The 19,188-nt window shown below is 44.5% G+C and overlaps 2 protein-coding genes across 3 annotated transcripts in view; both read right to left on the reverse strand.

The window, feature by feature from the left end:
• Positions 1–4,715: 4,715 nt before the first annotated feature.
• NRAS (NRAS proto-oncogene, GTPase) lies at positions 4,716–12,141 on the reverse strand. Of its 2 annotated transcripts, XM_065403810.1 has the most exons (6): positions 12,042–12,141; positions 11,619–11,745; positions 9,457–9,635; positions 8,793–8,952; positions 7,012–7,135; positions 4,716–6,181 (listed from the first exon to the last, which is right to left on the reverse strand). In XM_065403810.1, exons 2-5 carry the CDS (start codon positions 11,727–11,729, stop codon positions 7,016–7,018), a joined length of 570 nt encoding a protein of 189 aa, XP_065259882.1. In that variant the 5' UTR covers positions 11,730–11,745; positions 12,042–12,141; the 3' UTR covers positions 4,716–6,181; positions 7,012–7,015. The 2 variants fall into 2 exon arrangements, with proteins under 2 accessions (XP_065259882.1, XP_065259883.1); XM_065403811.1 differs by lacking the exon at positions 4,716–6,181 and having other exon boundaries at positions 6,981–7,135.
• Positions 12,142–12,612: 471 nt separating this feature from the next.
• The window catches only part of CSDE1 (cold shock domain containing E1), a 47,513-nt gene continuing 40,937 nt past the window's right edge, over positions 12,613–19,188 (reverse strand). Inside the window, exon 20 of the mRNA XM_065403812.1 lies at positions 12,613–13,881. Coding sequence (XP_065259884.1) covers positions 13,834–13,881 — 48 coding nt within the window. The 3' untranslated portion in view covers positions 12,613–13,833. The remainder of the gene's footprint in view (positions 13,882–19,188) is intronic.

Below are 19,188 nucleotides of genomic sequence, written 5' to 3' on the forward strand. Positions count from 1 at the left end.
GGTTACACAAACACCTGTCAGGGATGGTCTAGATTAGTGGTTCTCAACCTATTTACCATTGTGGGCTGCATCCACTACTACTTATATGGCCCTGAGGATGTCACATGGACCACAGCTCTGTGCTGACTGGGCCGCAGGTTGAGAAGCACTGGTCTAGATAATACGTCGTCCTGCCTTGAGTGCAGGGGACTGGACTAAATGACCTCTCGAGGTCCCTTCCAGTTCTATGATTCTATGTTAACCACCACCGGATCCAGACCAGATCCCTGTGAAACCCCACTTGAGACCTTGCTCCAATTACTAGTTACTCTTTCTTTGCAGTTATCAGTACAGCTTATTCCTGTACACATACACCAGCACACTGGGATATTTGTGGCCACACTAGAGGATTGAACTGCTTTAACTATAGCTGTTTCGAAACTCATAAGAATGATACAGAGACTGTGAAGGTCAACCCTTGGGAGAGTCCTACAGAACCTCCCACTGAATCCCCTGTCCAAGGATCCTAGGGTAAAATCCACATTACACAACCCTTGGGAGAGTCCTACAGAACCTCCCACTGAATCCCCTGTCCAAGGATCCTAGGGTAAAATCCACATTACACAACCCTTGGGAGAGTCCTACAGAACCTCCCACTGAATCCCCTGTCCAAGGGTCCTAGGGTAAAATCCACATTACACAACCCTTGGGAGAGTCCTACAGAACCTCCCACTGAATCCCCTGTCCAAGGATCCTAGGGTAAAATCCACATTACACAACCCTTGGGAGAGTCCTACAGAACCTCCCACTGAATCCCCTGTCCAAGGATCCTAGGGTAAAATCCACATTACACAACCCTTGGGAGAGTCCTACAGAACCTCCCACTGAATCCCCTGTCCAAGGATCCTAGGGTAAAATCCACATTACACAACCCTTGGGAGAGTCCTACAGAACCTCCCACTGAATCCCCTGTCCAAGGGTCCTAGGGTAAAATCCACATTACACAACCCTTGGGAGAGTCCTACAGAACCTCCCACTGAATCCCCTGTCCAAGGATCCTAGGGTAAAATCCACATTACACAACCCTTGGGAGAGTCCTACAGAACCTCCCACTGAATCCCCTGTCCAAGGATCCTAGGGTAAAATCCACATTACACAACCCTTGGGAGAGTCCTACAGAACCTCCCACCGAATCCCCTGTCCAAGGATCCTAGGGTAAAATCCACATTACACAACCCTTGGGAGAGTCCTACAGAACCTCCCACTGAATCCCCTGTCCAAGGATCCTAGGGTAAAATCCACATTACACAACCCTTGGGAGAGTCCTACAGAACCTCCCACTGAATCCCCTGTCCAAGGGTCCTAGGGTAAAATCCACATTACACAACCCTTGGGAGAGTCCTACAGAACCTCCCACTGAATCCCCTGTCCAAGGATCCTAGGGTAAAATCCACATTACACAACCCTTGGGAGAGTCCTACAGAACCTCCCACTGAATCCCCTGTCCAAGGATCCTAGGGTAAAATCCACATTACACAACCCTTGGGAGAGTCCTACAGAACCTCCCACTGAATCCCCTGTCCAAGGATCCTAGGGTAAAATCCACATTACACAACCCTTGGGAGAGTCCTACAGAACCTCCCACTGAATCCCCTGTCCAAGGATCCTAGGGTAAAATCCACATTACACAACCCTTGTCCAGTCTCATTAACTTTACGATTTGGTATTTCCCAACAGGAAGGGTTCTACTTAGGGGGGCTATAGAAAAAGTAGGTAGAGTTTGCAAGCTCAAACATTAACTCCAGAGCTTCCCAGAAGCTGGAGTCATAGTTAGTGTGTTTTTAACAACAAATAGCATGTGTTACACTGTTTTAACACGGAGAACGCATCTCAGATGCACTTTCAGTTAGTTAACATGCTGCAGACCCAGCCAAATAGGATATTTAATCTTCATATGGTTGAATTCATGACCTTTAAACATCAAATAACAGCTGTAAAGGAACAAGATTTCTTAATACTTTCCTGTGAGTGTGCTCTGACAGCGCACTTTCTAAAGAGATCCCTTAAACACTGCACTCGTCCCTTTTCCCACACAGTCTGGCAGAAGAAAATAGTTCACATTTCCAGGTAATCTACAAAATTTGCACAGACCTGGCTAAAAGAATCTTAGCGGCCAGAGACACCTGCCTCTCCTGCACAGGGCATCCCCAGACCACGATCTTTCCAGGTGGGCTCTTACATTCAATAAACTGAGCAGATGCAAGACACAAGACCCAAAGTCCTCACAATAGGGCCACCTCAGAACACAATCATGGTTGCTTAGAGAAAGCAGACAACACATTATGCCAGACTCACAATTCTCGTGTCCCCCTGCCGACCCCGGACACATAACCAACCACCAGTACAAGGTTTTAGGAGTGTTTTTGCAAATCAAGAACTACATCTTGTCACATAAGAAAATGTACACGTTTCCAGTTACTGACAGACAAGACAGTAAACGTTTTACTACCAAGGGTTTTCTTGGACCTGTCCCAGTAAGGAGGAACCTGTGACTTCAAACAATGGGATCAAGAAATCACAAGACAAAAGGACCCCTAGTCAAGAATCCAACATGCAGATCCCAAGCAGCACTCTCCATAATGCTGCCCATCCCTGCGCACGTGTGCGTATCATTGGAAGCTAATGTTTTATGTACAGAGATTTTACTCTGAAATAAGGTATCAGTTTCACACCAGCCAAAAGCAAAGTTATTTTAGGAACTACACTTGATTATAATGTCACCAATGATTATTGGGGGGGTATACAGTAATTAGAGTAGCATTCCCCTCTGCATTTGAGGAGGAGGAGCCGGCATGTAGCTGATTATGGAAGAATCATTAAAGGGCTAACTTTATCTCTCACCATTTTCTAATTGGAGGAGGACATCTCAAAGTAAAATCTATGATCCTGCTATCAGCAAGCTGAAACAAAACCCTCACCAGCCGCTATCTGTGTGGGGTCCATGTTAGGGTTCTGAGCTCCCTCTGTCAGTTATACACCAACTGCTCTTCCTAGAGCAAACACACTATCAGGTTGGATGGGATTTGGAACCACACTTTGCTTTGGAATCAACAATGGACTGCATGGCAAAGGCAGGGTTACTCCCTGCAGCTTTAGACCTAGCTTTTCCACTGTCAACCAGACCTTTACCTTCAGACAGGTTTTTGAGAAGGTGTCTGACTTTAATAAGCCCTGAACAACACTTTGTATAGGCTTCTGTCAGGCCTTTGATTCAATGCCTCAAGTAAGTGTGTGGGATCTGATGAAGTGATTTATCATCCCTAGGAAGATAGTATCATTGACAGAAGAGCTCTATAATGGAAAGGAAAGCTGCATTTGAGTCAATGGCAGATACACAGCTTGGTTTCCTAGCTCCACAGGAGTTTGGCAAGGCTGCGTTCAGTCATGATTGTTGTTCCGTTTCGGCACTATTGGTTGATGGATAAGCTTGAGGCAGCAGCTGTTGGTGACGTTGAGCTGAACACCACTGCGCTCCGAGATCTTGAATACGGAGATGACATTGTCTTGTTGGCTCAGTCTGGTGCATCTACAGCTGATGGCTGATCTGGTCAGGCGAGAAGTAGCATGCATTGGTCTGGTTATTAATCCAGATAAAATTAGGTCCCTGGCCATTACCATCAAGCAACCTCCAGCTCCAGATTACAACCAGTTTACTATTAATTTGTTTGGATGAGATACTGAAAAGATGGGAGCTGTCAGATAATTGGGCAGCGTCACAGACAGTGCTGGAGGATGCTTGAAAGATGTGGACACTTGTACAGCAGAACGTGACGCCACATTTCAGGCCCTTCAGAGGCCGCAGTGAGGATATCATAACGTCGAGCTTGCTACAAAGCTGTGGATCCATAGAACCATGGTTATATCAACTCTGTTGTACGGAAGTGAAACATGGGTGCTGAGGAAGGCTGAAGAACATAGGCATGACATTTTCAATTCTCATCGTCTTCATCGGCTGTTCTGTATCAAATAGCAGAACAAGATAAGAAACCGACATTTGAAGCTGAACCCAGCAACCACGTCCTTCAGCACTGTTTTTTTTTCAGCAGCTTTCTGATATGGACATATTATTAGTATGAAAAACCAACTAATTCTGAAGCATATTTACTAAGGAATGCCGCTACATGGCCAGTGATCATGTGGGTGCCCAAAATTTTAATGGTGTGATAAAATTGCCAGTGATAGACCTAAACTGAACATCCAGCCAGACCACCTTAAGGTCCTATCCAGAGATTGATCCAGGAGGCACTTGATCTGCAAGGAGGCCATGTCCCTTTGGGATTTACCACGATGATGATGATGACTGGTTTTGAAATATGCTACTTTAGCTCATCTGGTCACAGAGTCCAATTCCAATGGTACGTTGGCTAGTGAAGGACCCAACATACCACAGTGTTGTATAACTGGGAGAGTATTACAAGAGTGCCCTTACTTGTAAGGCCTAGTTCATGCCAACTAGCAAATGGTATCTTGCTCCAGGAAGAATCTCCATGATTTGTGCAAGGATTCGCTCATACTCTGCCGGGGGTAGAACAAGCACCAAAATCCCATCAGCAAACCAAGAAAACTTCTCTATGCTGATCACTGAATTTCCTTCCTCATTCTGCCAACCCCTGACACAGATGATTCTGAAGTCAGACATAATCAGAAGCCAGATCAGTATTCTGTGCTATATTTTATTGCTAGCTTCTCACCCACTTTTGGAGGGACTGCATGCACTGCAGTCTGGAGCAAACACTACACACTGTGCAAGCCAGTCAGAAATCCAAGACTCCTTCCCCATTGAGAATGTCCTCCAGCTACTCTTCTCAGAGATTAATTTGACAGAGGCTTTATTTGAAGTTTGGTGATGAGGCAAATCATTTTAAAATAGAATTGCAAGTTCTAGACAAATCTGAACAATTAATAGTCACCCAAACTGGTAAAATCCACTGGTGTGGTTACCTGTCAAGTAGCAGACCACATATATTTCCAACCAACATTAACAAGAGCAGCTGATTAGTTTGGTCCTACCTGGAGATGAAGGAAGCCATGGGCACAGTGACAAAGCTAGAGGGAATGTACATGAGTCTACCCACTAAAACAGAACAGAAAACAGATCCATCGCCTTGTGCTCCTTAGACATGGAGAACCCCTCCCACATGTCTACTGGAGCTTCCAGCCGGGAATTTTCTCTAGATGAAGAGGCAGAGTCCAGTCACGCAAATAAACTGACCATGTGCATTTCTCAAAGACATGATAATTTACAAGTGTACCAGCTCTCAAGGGAACCTGAATCCTTGGTAATTCCTTCAGTCTGACAATGGGGAAAAGCTCTAAAGCTCCTTTGCAAGCAGGCACTTAATTAACAAAGATCTCTCCTTTTTATTACAGAAAGATAGAGGATCGGAGTAAACGGCATGACACAATGGTGTGCTGTGAGTAGGCTGTGTGGTGCACACAGAGAGCAGATACCAATCTGGAACAGGTAGCAGAGTATTAAGAAACAGTGGCAAAGCCATTTCTGACATTATCTGCCAGTCAGTGATTAGTGACATTTCTCAGTTAGCCCTGCAGGTCTTAATAATAATATAATATATGGAGATATACCTATCTCATAGAACTGGAAGGGACCCTGAAAGGTCATCGAGTCCAGCCCCCTGCCTTCACTAGCAGGACCAATTACTGATTTTTGCCCCAGATCCCTAAGTGGCCCCCACAAGGATTGGGCTCACAACCCTGGGTTTAGAGCAGGCCAATGCTCAAACCACTGAGCTATCCCTCCCTGCCTGAGCTATTCCTCCCCAGGTCTTAATCTGATACAAAGGAAACAAACATCACTTCTAGCATCTACTCTAGAGGTAAAAATGTTGTCATCTTTTTCACAGTATTTGGTGTTTAAAGTTCGCTTTTCTTGTGACCAGTTTTCTGTTTGAACCTACCCAGGAAAAAAAAGAAAAAAGAAATCCCAAGTGCATCAACAGATGGGGCTTTCTCTGCTCAGTTAGCCGAGCAAGGAGGTAGCTGTTCAGAGATGTTCTCTTCAGATGGAGCACAGAAAAGGACTTTATACTGCTTGGCTGGCACCAGGGTATCATCGTGAGATGCTTTAGAGTGGCATCAAGACTTGTCTTCCAGCTACATCTGAACCAGGTATTCTTGGTGGCTAAAAGGGAAAAGCATCTTTGATTAGCTTTTATACTATTTCATGATGGACATGTGATATGACAGGGTGTCTGTGTAACGAGTACTGGGATAACCTACCCACTTTATTCAGCAGGGCAATGCTTTCGGAACAGCTGTTGGAAAGAATCTAACCCTCCATCACAGCATTCTTCATTTGTTTGAATTACTGCAGTTTTGTTTGAGCTGCCCAAGAATGGCACATGGTTCTCCCTCTGTTGCCTGTGAAGATGCAATTACAAACCCCCCCTTCCCCCCAGAGCTGTGCTTCCCATGTTAGCTGTACAGAAGCAGGTCACAAGCAAAAGCTAATTTTAGAGCTGTGAAGATCATGGGTGGCATTGGTGTGAGAATAAGGAAATATGAAGTGTGTGCTGGGCTTCTCTGGATTAAACCAGTGTTTCCCAAAGGACAGAGGCAGCTGGCAAGGGGGGACACAAAGGGACATACAGACCGGAATTGCCATTACATGCATCCGACGAAGTGGGCATTCACCCATGAAAGCTTATGCTCCAATATATCTGTTAGTCTTAAAGGTGCCACAGGACTCTCTGTTGCTTTTTACAGATCCAGACTAACACGGCTACCCCTCTGATACATGAACAGACCATCCACTTTCAAACTTTGCTCCTAATTGATGAAACAAACTTCAGAGAAGTAACTGGTTCTAGGTCTGGTTAAATCCATGGGACATCAACCAACAGGTTCTACAATATAGCAAAGGCTGTGGCAACTGGTCCATTATAATCTACTTTTGCCAAGGCTTATAGATGCATTCATATGAGTTCAATGAAAGATTTAATCTCAGCTTACTTTATCACATCACAATGCATGACAATCCCATACAGCCTTGATTCCCATCTTCACTACTGTTGAGCTTTTTCATCCGGTATTGGCGGATCTCTCTCACCAATGTGTAAAAGGCATCTTCGACACCCTGAATGCAAAGAGTCCTGGTCAGGTATTCTCTCCCCCATGTGCTTGGACATCACTTTGCACTCCATCCATCATTTTACTATTCCGCCAAAGTATTCTTTGACATACTTACTCAAAATGCATTCCTCTCTCCAGGGCAGCTCCTAGCCAACTGGGAGCCAGGAGCATTAGGGGCCAACTTATCCCACAATTCATTGCAGCAGGGAACCAATACTATACGCCCACATTTCCCACAATTACATTCTTGACTTTGATAATTTTCCCTCTGAGGAAACCACAAACAAGCAGCCGCCTTCTAACGATGGAGGCAATGGCTGACTGTAGCTATAGGAGGAGGTAGGTTTCTGAAGCTTATGTCCTCAGTAGGAAATGGGGTTATTTCTCGGCAAATTGCCTCCCTGTTCAAGTTTCATTTTCAGACTATTTCTTAGCAATTTATTGCCCCTTTCCAGATTCATTCTGAAAAGTGATGTGGATAGAGCAATGACTTGGGGGAGCCTACTGAACAGAGGGCAATAAGTGGAGAATGCTCTCTATATAAACACACACGCTCTGAGGACATGTCACGGACTTAGCTTCAACACTGGCCTTAATTAGAAGCCAAGGGAAACTTGGCAGTTTGGGACAAAATCTCATAAGAACAGCATTTGCTCCTACTACAGACTACTCCAGAAGAGAGGGATGGCTGAACTCTCATCTGGTTGGTAAAGACTTGGCATTTTTAGAATTCAGCTACTGAGGCCATCAATGTGAGCCTGAGGAGTCACTGAGGTTTTGATATCGTCCAGAGCAAAAGAAATTAAATAAAGACAAAAAATATCATATTGCCTCTATATAAATCAATGGTACGCCCACATCTTGAGTAGTGCATGCAGATGTGGTCCCCCATCTCAAAAAAGATATATTGGAATTGGAAAAGGTTCAGAAAAGGGCAACAAAAATTATTAGGGGTACGGAACAGCTGCCATATGAGGAGATTAATAAAACGGACTTTTCAGCTTGGAAAAGAGACGACTAAGGGGGGATAGGATAAAGGTCTATAAAATCATGACTGGTGTGGAAAAAGTAAATAAGGAAGTGTTATTTACTCCTCATAACACAAGAGCTAGGGGTCACCCAATGAAATTAATATGCAACAGGTTTAAAACAAACAAAAGGATGTGTTTTTTTCACACAACACACAGTCAACCTGTGGAACTCCTTGCCAGAGGATGTTGTGAAGGCCAAGACTATAACAGGGTTCAAAAAAGAACTAGATAAGTTCACGGAGGATAGGTCCATCAATGGTTATTAGCCAGGATGGACAGGGATGGTGTCCCTAACCTCTGTATGCCAGAAGCTGTGACTAGGCAACAGGGGCTGGATCACTGGGATAATTACCTGTTCTGTTAATTCCCTCTGGGGCACCTGGCATTGGCCACTGTTGGAAGACAGGATACTGGGCTAGATGGACCTTTGGTCTGACCCAGTATGGCCGTTCTTATGTTCTTAAAGTTCTACTCTGCATGTTCCGGTTGAACTCAAAGGTAAAAACGGGAAAGTGATTTACACATCTCCATCTCCACCCCCTGGCCATCAGTACCACACAGGATCCAGGCCACTACCATATTTATAGCACCAAGGAGAGAAATCACACTGGAAGAATGGAAGCTCGTCACCTGTCTTGTTTTGGCTGACGTCTCAATGAAGGGGATCCCATAGCTCTTAGCTAGTTCTTGAGCCTGTTTTGTATCCACTGTCCTTGTGGGCAAGTCGCACTTGTTTCCCACTAGCACCATTGGCACATCATCTGAATCTTTCACTCTCTTAATCTGCTCTCTGGAGAAAGAATACATTAAAAACCAGCTTTTCTTGTACAAAAACTGAGTTTTAAACCAACATCTTATTACAAACCAGACATTAGTGCTGGCAGAACTTAGCCCCTAGCCCATTAACCAATATGTCCCTCTCCTTACCCCATCAGTGAATCCACCTTGATGTGCTCCCCCTCAGCTACTATTTCAGGTGTCTTGTCCTGTATGCTACGCCACTGAAATACCATCTAATCTTCAACACTCTATCTTGGTGGCTGTTCCATTCTCCATTTGTGGACAATTTATGTACCACTCTAAAACATTGAGTCCGATTTTAAAAGGCATTTTGAAACCCAGTATGGAATTTTCCAGCATTTATTATTTGAAGATCATTGATTGTCTTGCAAGTTTGGTCTCCACTAATTCCAGTGGTGAATAATGTTCAATGCCAGTTGAAGATTGCGCCACTCCAGCCTTCCCCCTCCAAAATAAAACTAGGAAATACTTCCTCCCGAAGAGCAGAACGTACCTGTAGAGATTGATATCAGCAAATGATTTGCTGTTATTAATGGCAAAGACACAGAGGAAGCCTTCACCAGTTCTCATGTACTGGTCTCGCATAGCGCTGTACTCCTCCTGCCCCGCAGTATCCAGAATGTCTAGCAAACAGGTCTCACCATCAATAACTACCTGTTTCCGATATGAATCCTGAGGGAGATACAAAGACAACTTTGAAAACAAAGACAAAACTTAGTGCTGCTGCGGCAGCAATCCCTTACTTCAGACTCTATTCGTGAGTGTCTCAAAGGCACCTCCTAGTCGAAAGCCTAAAGCTGGCAGCAGTTCCATGTCTTGCCCCACTTTCTCTTGAACTCTAACCGAGGAAGCATTTCAAGTGCAGGGTGTATTGCTAGTGACCTTAACACAGCATGGACTTTTGTGACAAAAAGGCCTTTCACCTCTGGAAAGGCAAACTACTGGCTTCTACTGCACTGTTGCTGTAGGGGGAGGAGGAACCTCTGCTGTGATTCATTGAGTATATCTACAGGAAGTTATAAAACTATGTATCAGCAAAGGAAACCCGAATATCTCACAAAATAGCCCCCATGATGTACCTCTGTACCATGCATCAAGGAGAATATGCCCCCAGATACAGTGGACTCTATAATTCCCAAACAGAATCCCAGAAAGAAGAAGCTAATATTGAGCATGACTCAGAAGAGGTTTCTCCAGTTTACGTCCTTTTTAGAAGAAGCAAGAGTCCAACATTTGGAGGTTGCTTTATATACTTACATCTATTTTTATTTTTTATGCATGTCTCACCTATAAAAACAAATAATTCAATGCTATTTACCTCATAAAACATTACTCAAATGACACAACAAATGATAATTTTACTGCATTAACTTCAGGATCATCCTGGCCAGACCAGCACCAAATAAAGCCCCATTAAAACATTGACAGCCTGTCCTGGGAACCAAATCAAACCAGTGGTGTAGGACACAGGAATGTGCTTCCCCCGGATTTATGACCCTACTCATAGTTACTTTTATTAGTTGTAACACTGTAGCAACTAGGAGATTTAGTCATGGACCAAGATGCCATTGTGCTAGGGGCCGTACAAACACAGAACAAAAAGGTTTCAGAGTAGCAGCCGTATTAGTCTGTATCCGCAAAAAGAAATTTGGTAGTACTCCTGTTCTTTTTACAGAACAAAAGGGTGGTCCCTTCCCCCACAGAACTTACTCAACGGACAGTGCCAATGGAGAGGATGCCCCCCCCTTCAGCAAAATAGTAATGATGAAAATACATGTAGTGATTGATTACACATACAAGCAAATAAAGGATTAATGAATATGGGATGAAATGCACACAGGTGCCTACCTGTACTGCAGTGCACTCAATAGATGTGTCTCAAAATAGTCCTTCAAAAGAGGCTCAAACCACAACCACTTATACAGACAACACCCATTGTTTGCCTCATGATGGATATATTAGTTTCCCAAATAGTTTCATAATCAGATAGCACTCTCCCTTGTCCTTTCCCTCTCTGTGGGACATCAGGAGGAGATGACAATCTACGCTGTAAAGCATCATGTACAGAAACAAACAAGCTGTACATTAAGGTACATGCAACTGACCTGCTTCAGCTTAAATGGCCATAGTCTGGTTTACCTGGAGTAGTGGACATTCAAAATAAACTTTTTGTAGATCTGAACATGAAGACCAATAAAAACTGAACTTCTCAACTTGGAAGTCCAGCATGCTGTCAGCACTTAGCTGGGTTGTACAATGTGGCATTGCCGGGGAAGCCCAAGTAATAAATCTGTGTGTATGTTACAGTGGAGAAGGGTGAGTGAAACCTGTTGCACAGAAGTGCATTACAGCCTAAGTCAGCCTCACCTGGAGAGCTAGACAAGGGATTGCTAACCTGCTGCACTAGTTTACAGGAACTACAAATGCGTTTGAACCTTGTTAGTTATTTCTGAGCCATGCCACTTCCCTGAATGGGTTCAGAAGCTGCAGTGCAAACACAGCCCAACTGCAAAAAGTGACTGAACGTCAAATCAGCCAGAAGAATAAATACGTCTGTTTCAGGAGCATTGTACAGACCAAGCTTTGCCTGCCACGCCCAGCCTCCCAACCCTCACTGCCCCAGCGGGCGAGCGAGCGCCTGCAGCAGGGACTCACCTCTATGGTCGGGTCGTACTCGTCCACGAAGTGGTTCTGGATGAGCTGAATGGTCAGGGCGCTTTTGCCAACGCCACCAGCTCCCACCACCACCAGCTTGTACTCTGTCATCGCCCTGCCCGGGAACCTGCGGTCACAGCACACACGTCAGTGGGGCGAAGGCCCCGCACCCGCTCACCCTGAGACACGGGGCGGCGGGGGAGAGCCGGGCCTTGGACCCCCACCCCAGGCGGACGGGGGCAAAGGCCAGCCCTGTCCCCTCCCCCAGACACGGGGGGGCCCTTGGCCCCAGTTTGGACAGAGCCCTGCGGGGCCCCGAACCCCCCAACACAGGCTCGGGATGCCGGTCCCGCGGGGCCCGGACCAGTGACAGCCCCGGGCCCAGCCAGTCCGGGGCGGGGCGGGGCCCAGGGAGCCTCTCACCTTGCGGCCCGACAGGCTCCGCGGGGCCCGAGAAAGCGGAACACCCCTGCGAAGTGGGTCCGGCCTTCCGGCTCCCAACGCTCACGTCATCAGGCGGGGCCGGAAGGGCAGCACGCCGCTCGGCGCCCGATGGCCCAGGCGCAGCGGAAGCGGTAGAGCCCCTGGCGGCGAGGCCCGGCCGGCCCAGGGAGGCGGGGCTCAGGTTGGGCTCCCGGCTGTGGAGCGTTGCAGGGTCTGGCGCGAGTCATGGGCCGGCGCAGGCCGCGCTGACGCCCCGGCCCGGGGGGACGCTCCCGGCCGAGTGCGGCGCTGCCATGCACGGGGCAGTTCTAGTGCCGGCCGCCCTGAGCCTGAGGGTTGTGCAGGCGGGGACTGCATCAGAAAGCAACAGCTTTAAACAGCCCCACTTAATGTGAACGCCCCGGTGCTGGCGAGAGGCTCCAGCCCCTACTTCAGTCCAGCAGGCACTGCTGGAAACTGAGGCAGAAATAAGAGGGCTAACTCAGCATTAGGCTTTGGAATGAAGATACCTTGAGCACAGAATGTGTACTTGGAGACAAAACTGGAGGCATTTTTTTTTTCAAAATCAGTAAAACTTTATTCTATTTCCATTCTTTGCCATTAACAGAAAATTGGAGAAAGCAATGTTTGTTTCACAAAGATAATGCATCTCCCAGAGAAGAAAAACCCTAAATTGAGAATAGAGGTAATATGGAGGGGGAAAAAAAAAACACAGTACTGCCCTCTATTCAAAGAAAATAACTCCTGATCTTTTTGGTTAAAGTAATACTTAGACCAATCATTCAGTTTTCTTGCTTGATAAAGTGTGGCTGGGGAGAAAAAAAAAAAAAAAAAAAAGCACACAGACATTAACTATTTCACCTTGATGAAAATCTCAATACAGCTATGGAAAGCCTAAGTATTTATTCTTTTACAGTACACTGGGTGCTGGCTGCAAAAAGAAAAATGTATTCACTTCAGGCACAATTTTTAAATTTAAATCGGTAAAAGAAACTGGGTTTAGAAGCTGCAGTGTTCTAAGCAGCAGCAAAATTTGTGCATTGTTTTATATATTTAAATTACCACACCGATGGCACACCTCATCCTTCTGAAATTCTGCACTGCACATACTATTTGCAGAAAGTTACAAAAACAGATCTACTCTGGAAGGTACTTTCACTGAGATCTAACAGAACTTTCCTACATGGACTCAAGTTTAAATGAGATATGAAAACAACATTGTAACATTTGGCCATCAACTTAATAAAGTTATCTGAATGCTCATACAGATTTTATATAAAAAAAAGTTAATATAGTCCACCCTCATATGGTCCTCAGAATTAGATCTGAACAAACAGGAAGTGAGCCTCCCACGTGGAGGGGAAGATAATGCAACTGAGAGCTAAGGCATAGTAATACCTTGGCAGAAATAATGAAGGTAGAGTATATATATATCTTTTTAGTGCAGAATTTCATAAGGTCTACCAGAGTAGAACTGTCTATAATGTTCACTTACATAGGCAATGTAGATTTGCAGTTACCAGTTGCGTTAAATGCACCATTCAAAAAGCGTCTAAAATGTGATACTATAAGGCGCCACCTTAAGTCTTCAGGATGCAACTGTGCATAATTTTTAAATGGTTTCATAAATTTTTTAAACATAACATGAGGAAGGTGTTAAAACTGGTGTAACAACTTCTTAGAATTTGGAAGGGATGAATAGGGAGATATTCAGTACCCTTCACCAGCTCCCACTGCTTGATCGTACTTAGTTATGTGCTTTATGGATCAGTTAGTCAATAACACCAGCTTGACGAATCTTTCTCTCTGCACCAAATCCCTGTAATGACATAAAACCTCATTAATCAACTGCAATTTGAAATAACCATATGCATTAACAGAGATGGAGAAATTGAGAGAGCTGGAATAGTCAAGTGTAGCCCACTGTTCAGGTTTTGTTTCTAACAGGATACAGTGTTAGCAGGGTTTCTGATGAGCCAGCTTTGTCCCCAAATACGAACAAGTTAGCACAGAGCTCCCATGCATTTGTCTGCAGTTCTACCTAGGCACTGTGTTCTATACCATTTCCTTTAACCCTGAAGAATCCCCTCTACACACCTGGAAGGGTGAGGAGCAGTGTTCCCTCCAATTTTTTCCATCAATGTATGGAATGTATTTTGTTATGGGCAGCACCAATATTGAGGTAATATGTGGATGTGCGCCATCATCTCCGTACTTTCACAACAACCCTTATCCCACCAAGAGCTCAACACGTCCTACTGCTAGTACCTAGCTGGGTCTTAGGAAAGGTCTGTGTGACCTCGGCAGTACCTATCTGTTCATTCCTACAGCCTCCTTCCACAAGGATCAGTGCATGCTTTGCAAACTATGCATATAAATGTACCACTGAAAGGCAGCCACCTGGTGAGGAAAATCAGCAGCCAGCTAGGCCAGCAGCACAGAGCACTGTGCAGTAGTTTGGAAAGAAGGGGAATTTTGGATAGGAAGAATCTTTTCCACTTATGCAAAATGCTGGAGATATTTAATGTTCAGACAGGGCTTCATCTGTAAAGGTCTTGTCTGAATGTAAAATATAATACCGCAATTTAGAAATTAAAGTAAATGTTTCTTTTTAAATCAGGACATTAAGGCTCAAAATAATTAACACACCACTCAAATTCCCCTTACCATCCTCTTGTATTAATACAAAGCACTTTGAATAGTCTGTATGACTTTTAATCTTCATGTGGTTTATATTTTTACACTGGATCAGCTTGGACAAGTAGCAGTCAAGTTCACCTTCAGAGTCCCATGCACACATACAATGTTCCAGTGTCTCAGTTTTTACAGTGAAACACACACAGCTCTGTAAATGTACACAGCACTTTACAAACACATGAGCTCAGGCAAACTTTCACTTGACATGAAAGTTCTTCTACTTCTTTCCATGGGCATAATGGCTACATGAGTAATACTCTGCAGGATCAGGCCCCTAGATAAACTACATGTCCTCCTGCCCACAAAAAGCTTTGCGAACATTGCTAGGGGGAGGTTTAAATCCACAACAGGGAGTTGTCGTAATTGGAAATCAGACAAAAACATTTTCATTAGTCCTAGTTTTGGTAATTTCCTTTTAAAACAAATATAAAAGCCAACAATATTTAGTGCTTTTCATTTCTAAATATCAAAGTGTTTTACAGAGGAAGACCAGTATCATTATTCCCATCTGGAAAATGGGGAAATAGAGGCACGGGGGGGGGGGGGGGGTGTTACAGAACAAACATCCCAACCGGTGGCCGGAGAAGATACATATCCTCTTTGCAGTTGCTGTACCAGACCCTGTGATTCCTGCACACTGGTCTAACATTCCTTGCCATGACCACTAGATACATGTAACCATGGACTTTTTCCATTCCTTGGCCCATTCCTTAAGCCCCTTTCTATAGTGGCCTATGCATAGCTAGCGTGGAACCCAGTTGTGTCACATACAGGAGGTACAGTGTCCTCTGTGCACCCAACTGAAGTTACCCATTCACATGTAGTGTAACCACAACAGTTCTGCATTGGGGGACTTTCTGTGGCCACCTGTGTTCCTGGGTGAATTTCAAGAGTGGCCATACTGGGTCAGACCAAGGTCCATCTAGCCCAGTATCCTGTCTTCAGACTGTGACCAATGCCACGTGCCCCAGAGGGAATGAACAGAACAGGTAATCATCAAGTGATCCATCCCATCACCCATTCCCAGCTTCTGGCAAACAGGCTAGGGACACCATCCCTGCCCATCCTGGCTAATAGCCATTGATGGACCTATATCCTCCATGAACTTATCTAGTTCTTTTTTGAACCCTGGTATAGTCTTGGCTTTCACAACATCCTCTGGCAAAGAGTTCCACAGGTTGACTGTGTTGTGTGAAAAAAATACTTCCTTTGTTTTAACCCTACTGCCTATTAATTTCATTTGGTGACCCCTAGTTCGTAGTAAATAACACTTCCTTATTTACTTTCTCCACACCAGTCATGATTTTATAGACCTCTATCATATCCCCCCCCGTCGCCTCTTTTCCAAGCTGAAAAGTCCTAGTCTTATTACTCTCCTCATACAGAAGCCGTTCGTTCCATACTCCTAATTTTTGTTGCCCTTTTCTGAACCTTTTCCAATTCCAATATATCTTTTTTGAGATGAGACCACATCTGCACAAAGTATTCAAGATGTGGGCATACCATGGATTTAGAGAGGCAATATGATTTTTTAGTCTTATCTATCCCTTTAATAATTCTCAACATTGTTTGTTTTTTTGACTGCAGCTGCACGTTGAATAAATTGTTTCAGAACTATCCACATTGATTTCAAGATCTCTTTCTTGAGTGGTAACAGCTAATTAAGACTCCCTCATTTTATATGTATAGTTGGGATTATGTTTTCCAATGTGCATTACTTTGCATTTATCGACATTGAATTTCATCAACAAAAGTGTGCACAGCTGACATTCACCCTAATGAGGTTGCACATAGCAACCATCAGACCCTGTAGTTTCCCCAAGGGGAGCTCAACCAAAACACACTTATCAGAATTTGTCTCAACTTTATTTGTCTTACCTAGAGACTGTTCCTTTGCAATCTATAAATGGGAAAGGCTCACTCCTTCAGCCTGATACTTAAAGCTTTCATGGAATGCTTGACACATGCTCTTACTTCTGAATTCAGAGCACAGTTGATGTTGAGGGGCAATGTTATATTGATCCAGTGACTAACTTCAACACAAGAAAATTTCTGCCAGTTGATCCAAGTAATTGGTCTAATATGCAATGGTAAGCCAGGGACCGTGAAATACTATTTTTGCCATTTTTTAAAAGGATGAGAAAAAGTAATGTAGCTAGTGTAATGGAGAAAAAAATTAAATGATAGGTAATGGCCAAGAATGGAGGTTTATAAGACCTTTACATGAAGTTAAAAAAACTTATCAACCGGTGTAGAGCTTGCCAGAAGCATCTCTCTGGCAGTCTGACTGTTTTGAGGCATTATTTCCTGGCTATTGAAGTGATGACTGTGACATTGCAGTCTATATGGTTTTATAAAAATTTGATAATGAGTGAATATAATGTAACTGGAATATGCTTCAGGCAAAAGGTCTCTTGTAAGGTATCTTTACAAAGCTTATTGTCTACTGAGTGTGGTCATCCTATTTGTATAAATGTACCACTCTTGTATCTGAAACTAGAAATATGAAATAACTCTGAGGGCCTATTGTAATTATGCAAAGTGTGGGCCATTAATGGTGGTTTGGAATCTTAATGGCTCCCATCAACTAGGACAATTGACTGGATGGCTCTGTTTGCAAGCAAGCCTTCCTGTGAGTCAGGCTGGGGGGAATGAAGGCTTGGGGTCTTACAGTGACATGTGATCATGTCACATGAACTGGAATCCATCTTTAACCTGGTGCTTTTCCAGTGAGGGGGGGTGGAAACCCAGAGGGACAAAGGATTCCCACCTTATGCAAAAGATGTATAAAGGGATGTAACAGAACAAAGAGGATGAGAAGAGCCATCATGAAGAATCCCCTAGCTACCACCTGAGCTGGAACAAGAGCTGTACCAGGGGAAAGAACTGTGCCCAGGCCTGTAAGGTGTACAGACTGAGGAGGAAAAAAAAAAAAAAAAAAAAAAAAAACCTTACTGAAGCATCTCTGAGGGTGAGATTATCTGTATTCAGTTTGATTAGACAGATTTGCGCATTTTATTTTATTTTGCTTGGTGACTTACTTTGTTCGTCTGTTACTACTTGAAACCACTTAAATCCTACTTTCTGTATTTAATAAAATCACTTTTTACTTATTAATTAACTTAGAGTATGTATTAATACCTGGGGGAGCAAACAACTGTGCATCTCTATCAGTGTTATAGAGGGCGAACAATTTAGGAGTTTACCCTGTATAAGCTTTATACAGGGTAAAACAGATTTATTTGGGTTTAGTCCCCATTGGGAGTTGGGCATCTGAGTGTTAAAGACAAGCACACTTCTGTTAGCTGCTTTCAGGTAAACCTGCAGCTTTGGGGCAAGTAATTCAGACCCTGGGTCTTTGCTGGAGCAGACGGGAGCGTCTGGCTCAGCAAGACAGGGTGCTGGGGCCCTGAGCTGGCAGGGAAGGCAAGGGCAGAGGTAGTCTTGTCACATCGGGTGGCAGCTCCCAGGGGGTTTCTGTGAACCAACCCATCAGTGACAAAACACATTCTGCTAATCAAGATACTGTGCTCACCAGGGGAGAGACGGAGCTGGGGTGGGGAGAGAGAGGAGTCTCATCTCCCCACCCCACCCCTGCACACCCCAACCTACCATCACCGCCCCGCATCTCACCCCACTGTCCCCACCCACCCTCCACGCTCACCTGTGTGCGTGGCCCTTTGATGGCCTCCTGTGCGGCCGCGCAGGCACACACCTTAGAGGGAACACAGGTGAGGCGTGAGCTTGCTGGGCTCCCCCAGATTCCTCCATGCTAACAAAAGTTCCTATGAAATTCAATGAGCTGAGGCTCCAGCTCTTTCCCCTTTCTCCTAGGTGGATTATTTCTGCACAAAGGAGAATAGGCTCTTTCATTAGGAAGCTGTTTCTCTAGGAGTTTTAAACAGGTTGTTGCAGAAGAGTACACTTTTCCTTCTAGCAATCAATTTGTCATTCTTAAAGACAGTTCGCATCACCCGCCAGCTGAGGTAACTATACACCCAGCTCTGAAATTTGGATTAATTATGTTAGTGCAAGTTGGGCATGCATTACAGTCCTTTCCGGGATAAGCAGCTTGAGTGGCAAACACAGCAAGATAGGAAGCCTTGATTTTTGACTTTTACATTTAAATGGATTAAACAAATTAAGAACAGTTTTAGCCTTAATCATCATTTAGCATTATACAGGTTACGAAAAGAACGGTTACTTACCTTATAGTAATGTGGTTCTTCGTGATGTGTCGTGCACACCCATTCTGCTCTTGGTGCATATGTGGCCGATATAAACAGGATCAGATTCTTTTAGCCAGTAGTGTCCACTGAGGCTACCCGTGCACCCTAATGTTCTCGCATCCCCATGCCAGATAAAGAGCAGAGCAGGCCCAATCATCCCCACTTCCTTCGCCAATACAGAATCCCAGATGAATAGGAAT

The sequence above is a fragment of the Emys orbicularis genome, chromosome 4 (assembly GCF_028017835.1).
Source record: "Emys orbicularis isolate rEmyOrb1 chromosome 4, rEmyOrb1.hap1, whole genome shotgun sequence".
NCBI classification, from domain to species: domain Eukaryota; kingdom Metazoa; phylum Chordata; order Testudines; family Emydidae; genus Emys; species Emys orbicularis.

Excerpts from the sequence above, each read along its gene's own strand:
- NRAS (XM_065403810.1), bottom strand. The coding sequence starts at position 11,729 with ATGACAGAGTACAAGCTGGTGGTGGTGGGAGCTGGTGGCGTTGGCAAA. Across the intron at positions 9,636-11,618 it reads AGTACGACCCGACCATAGAG|GATTCATATCGGAAACAGGT; the intron begins GTGAGTCCCTGC and ends TATCTCCCTCAG. Across the intron at positions 7,136-8,792 it reads CGTCAGCCAAAACAAGACAG|GGTGTCGAAGATGCCTTTTA; the intron begins GTGACGAGCTTC and ends CTTTGCATTCAG.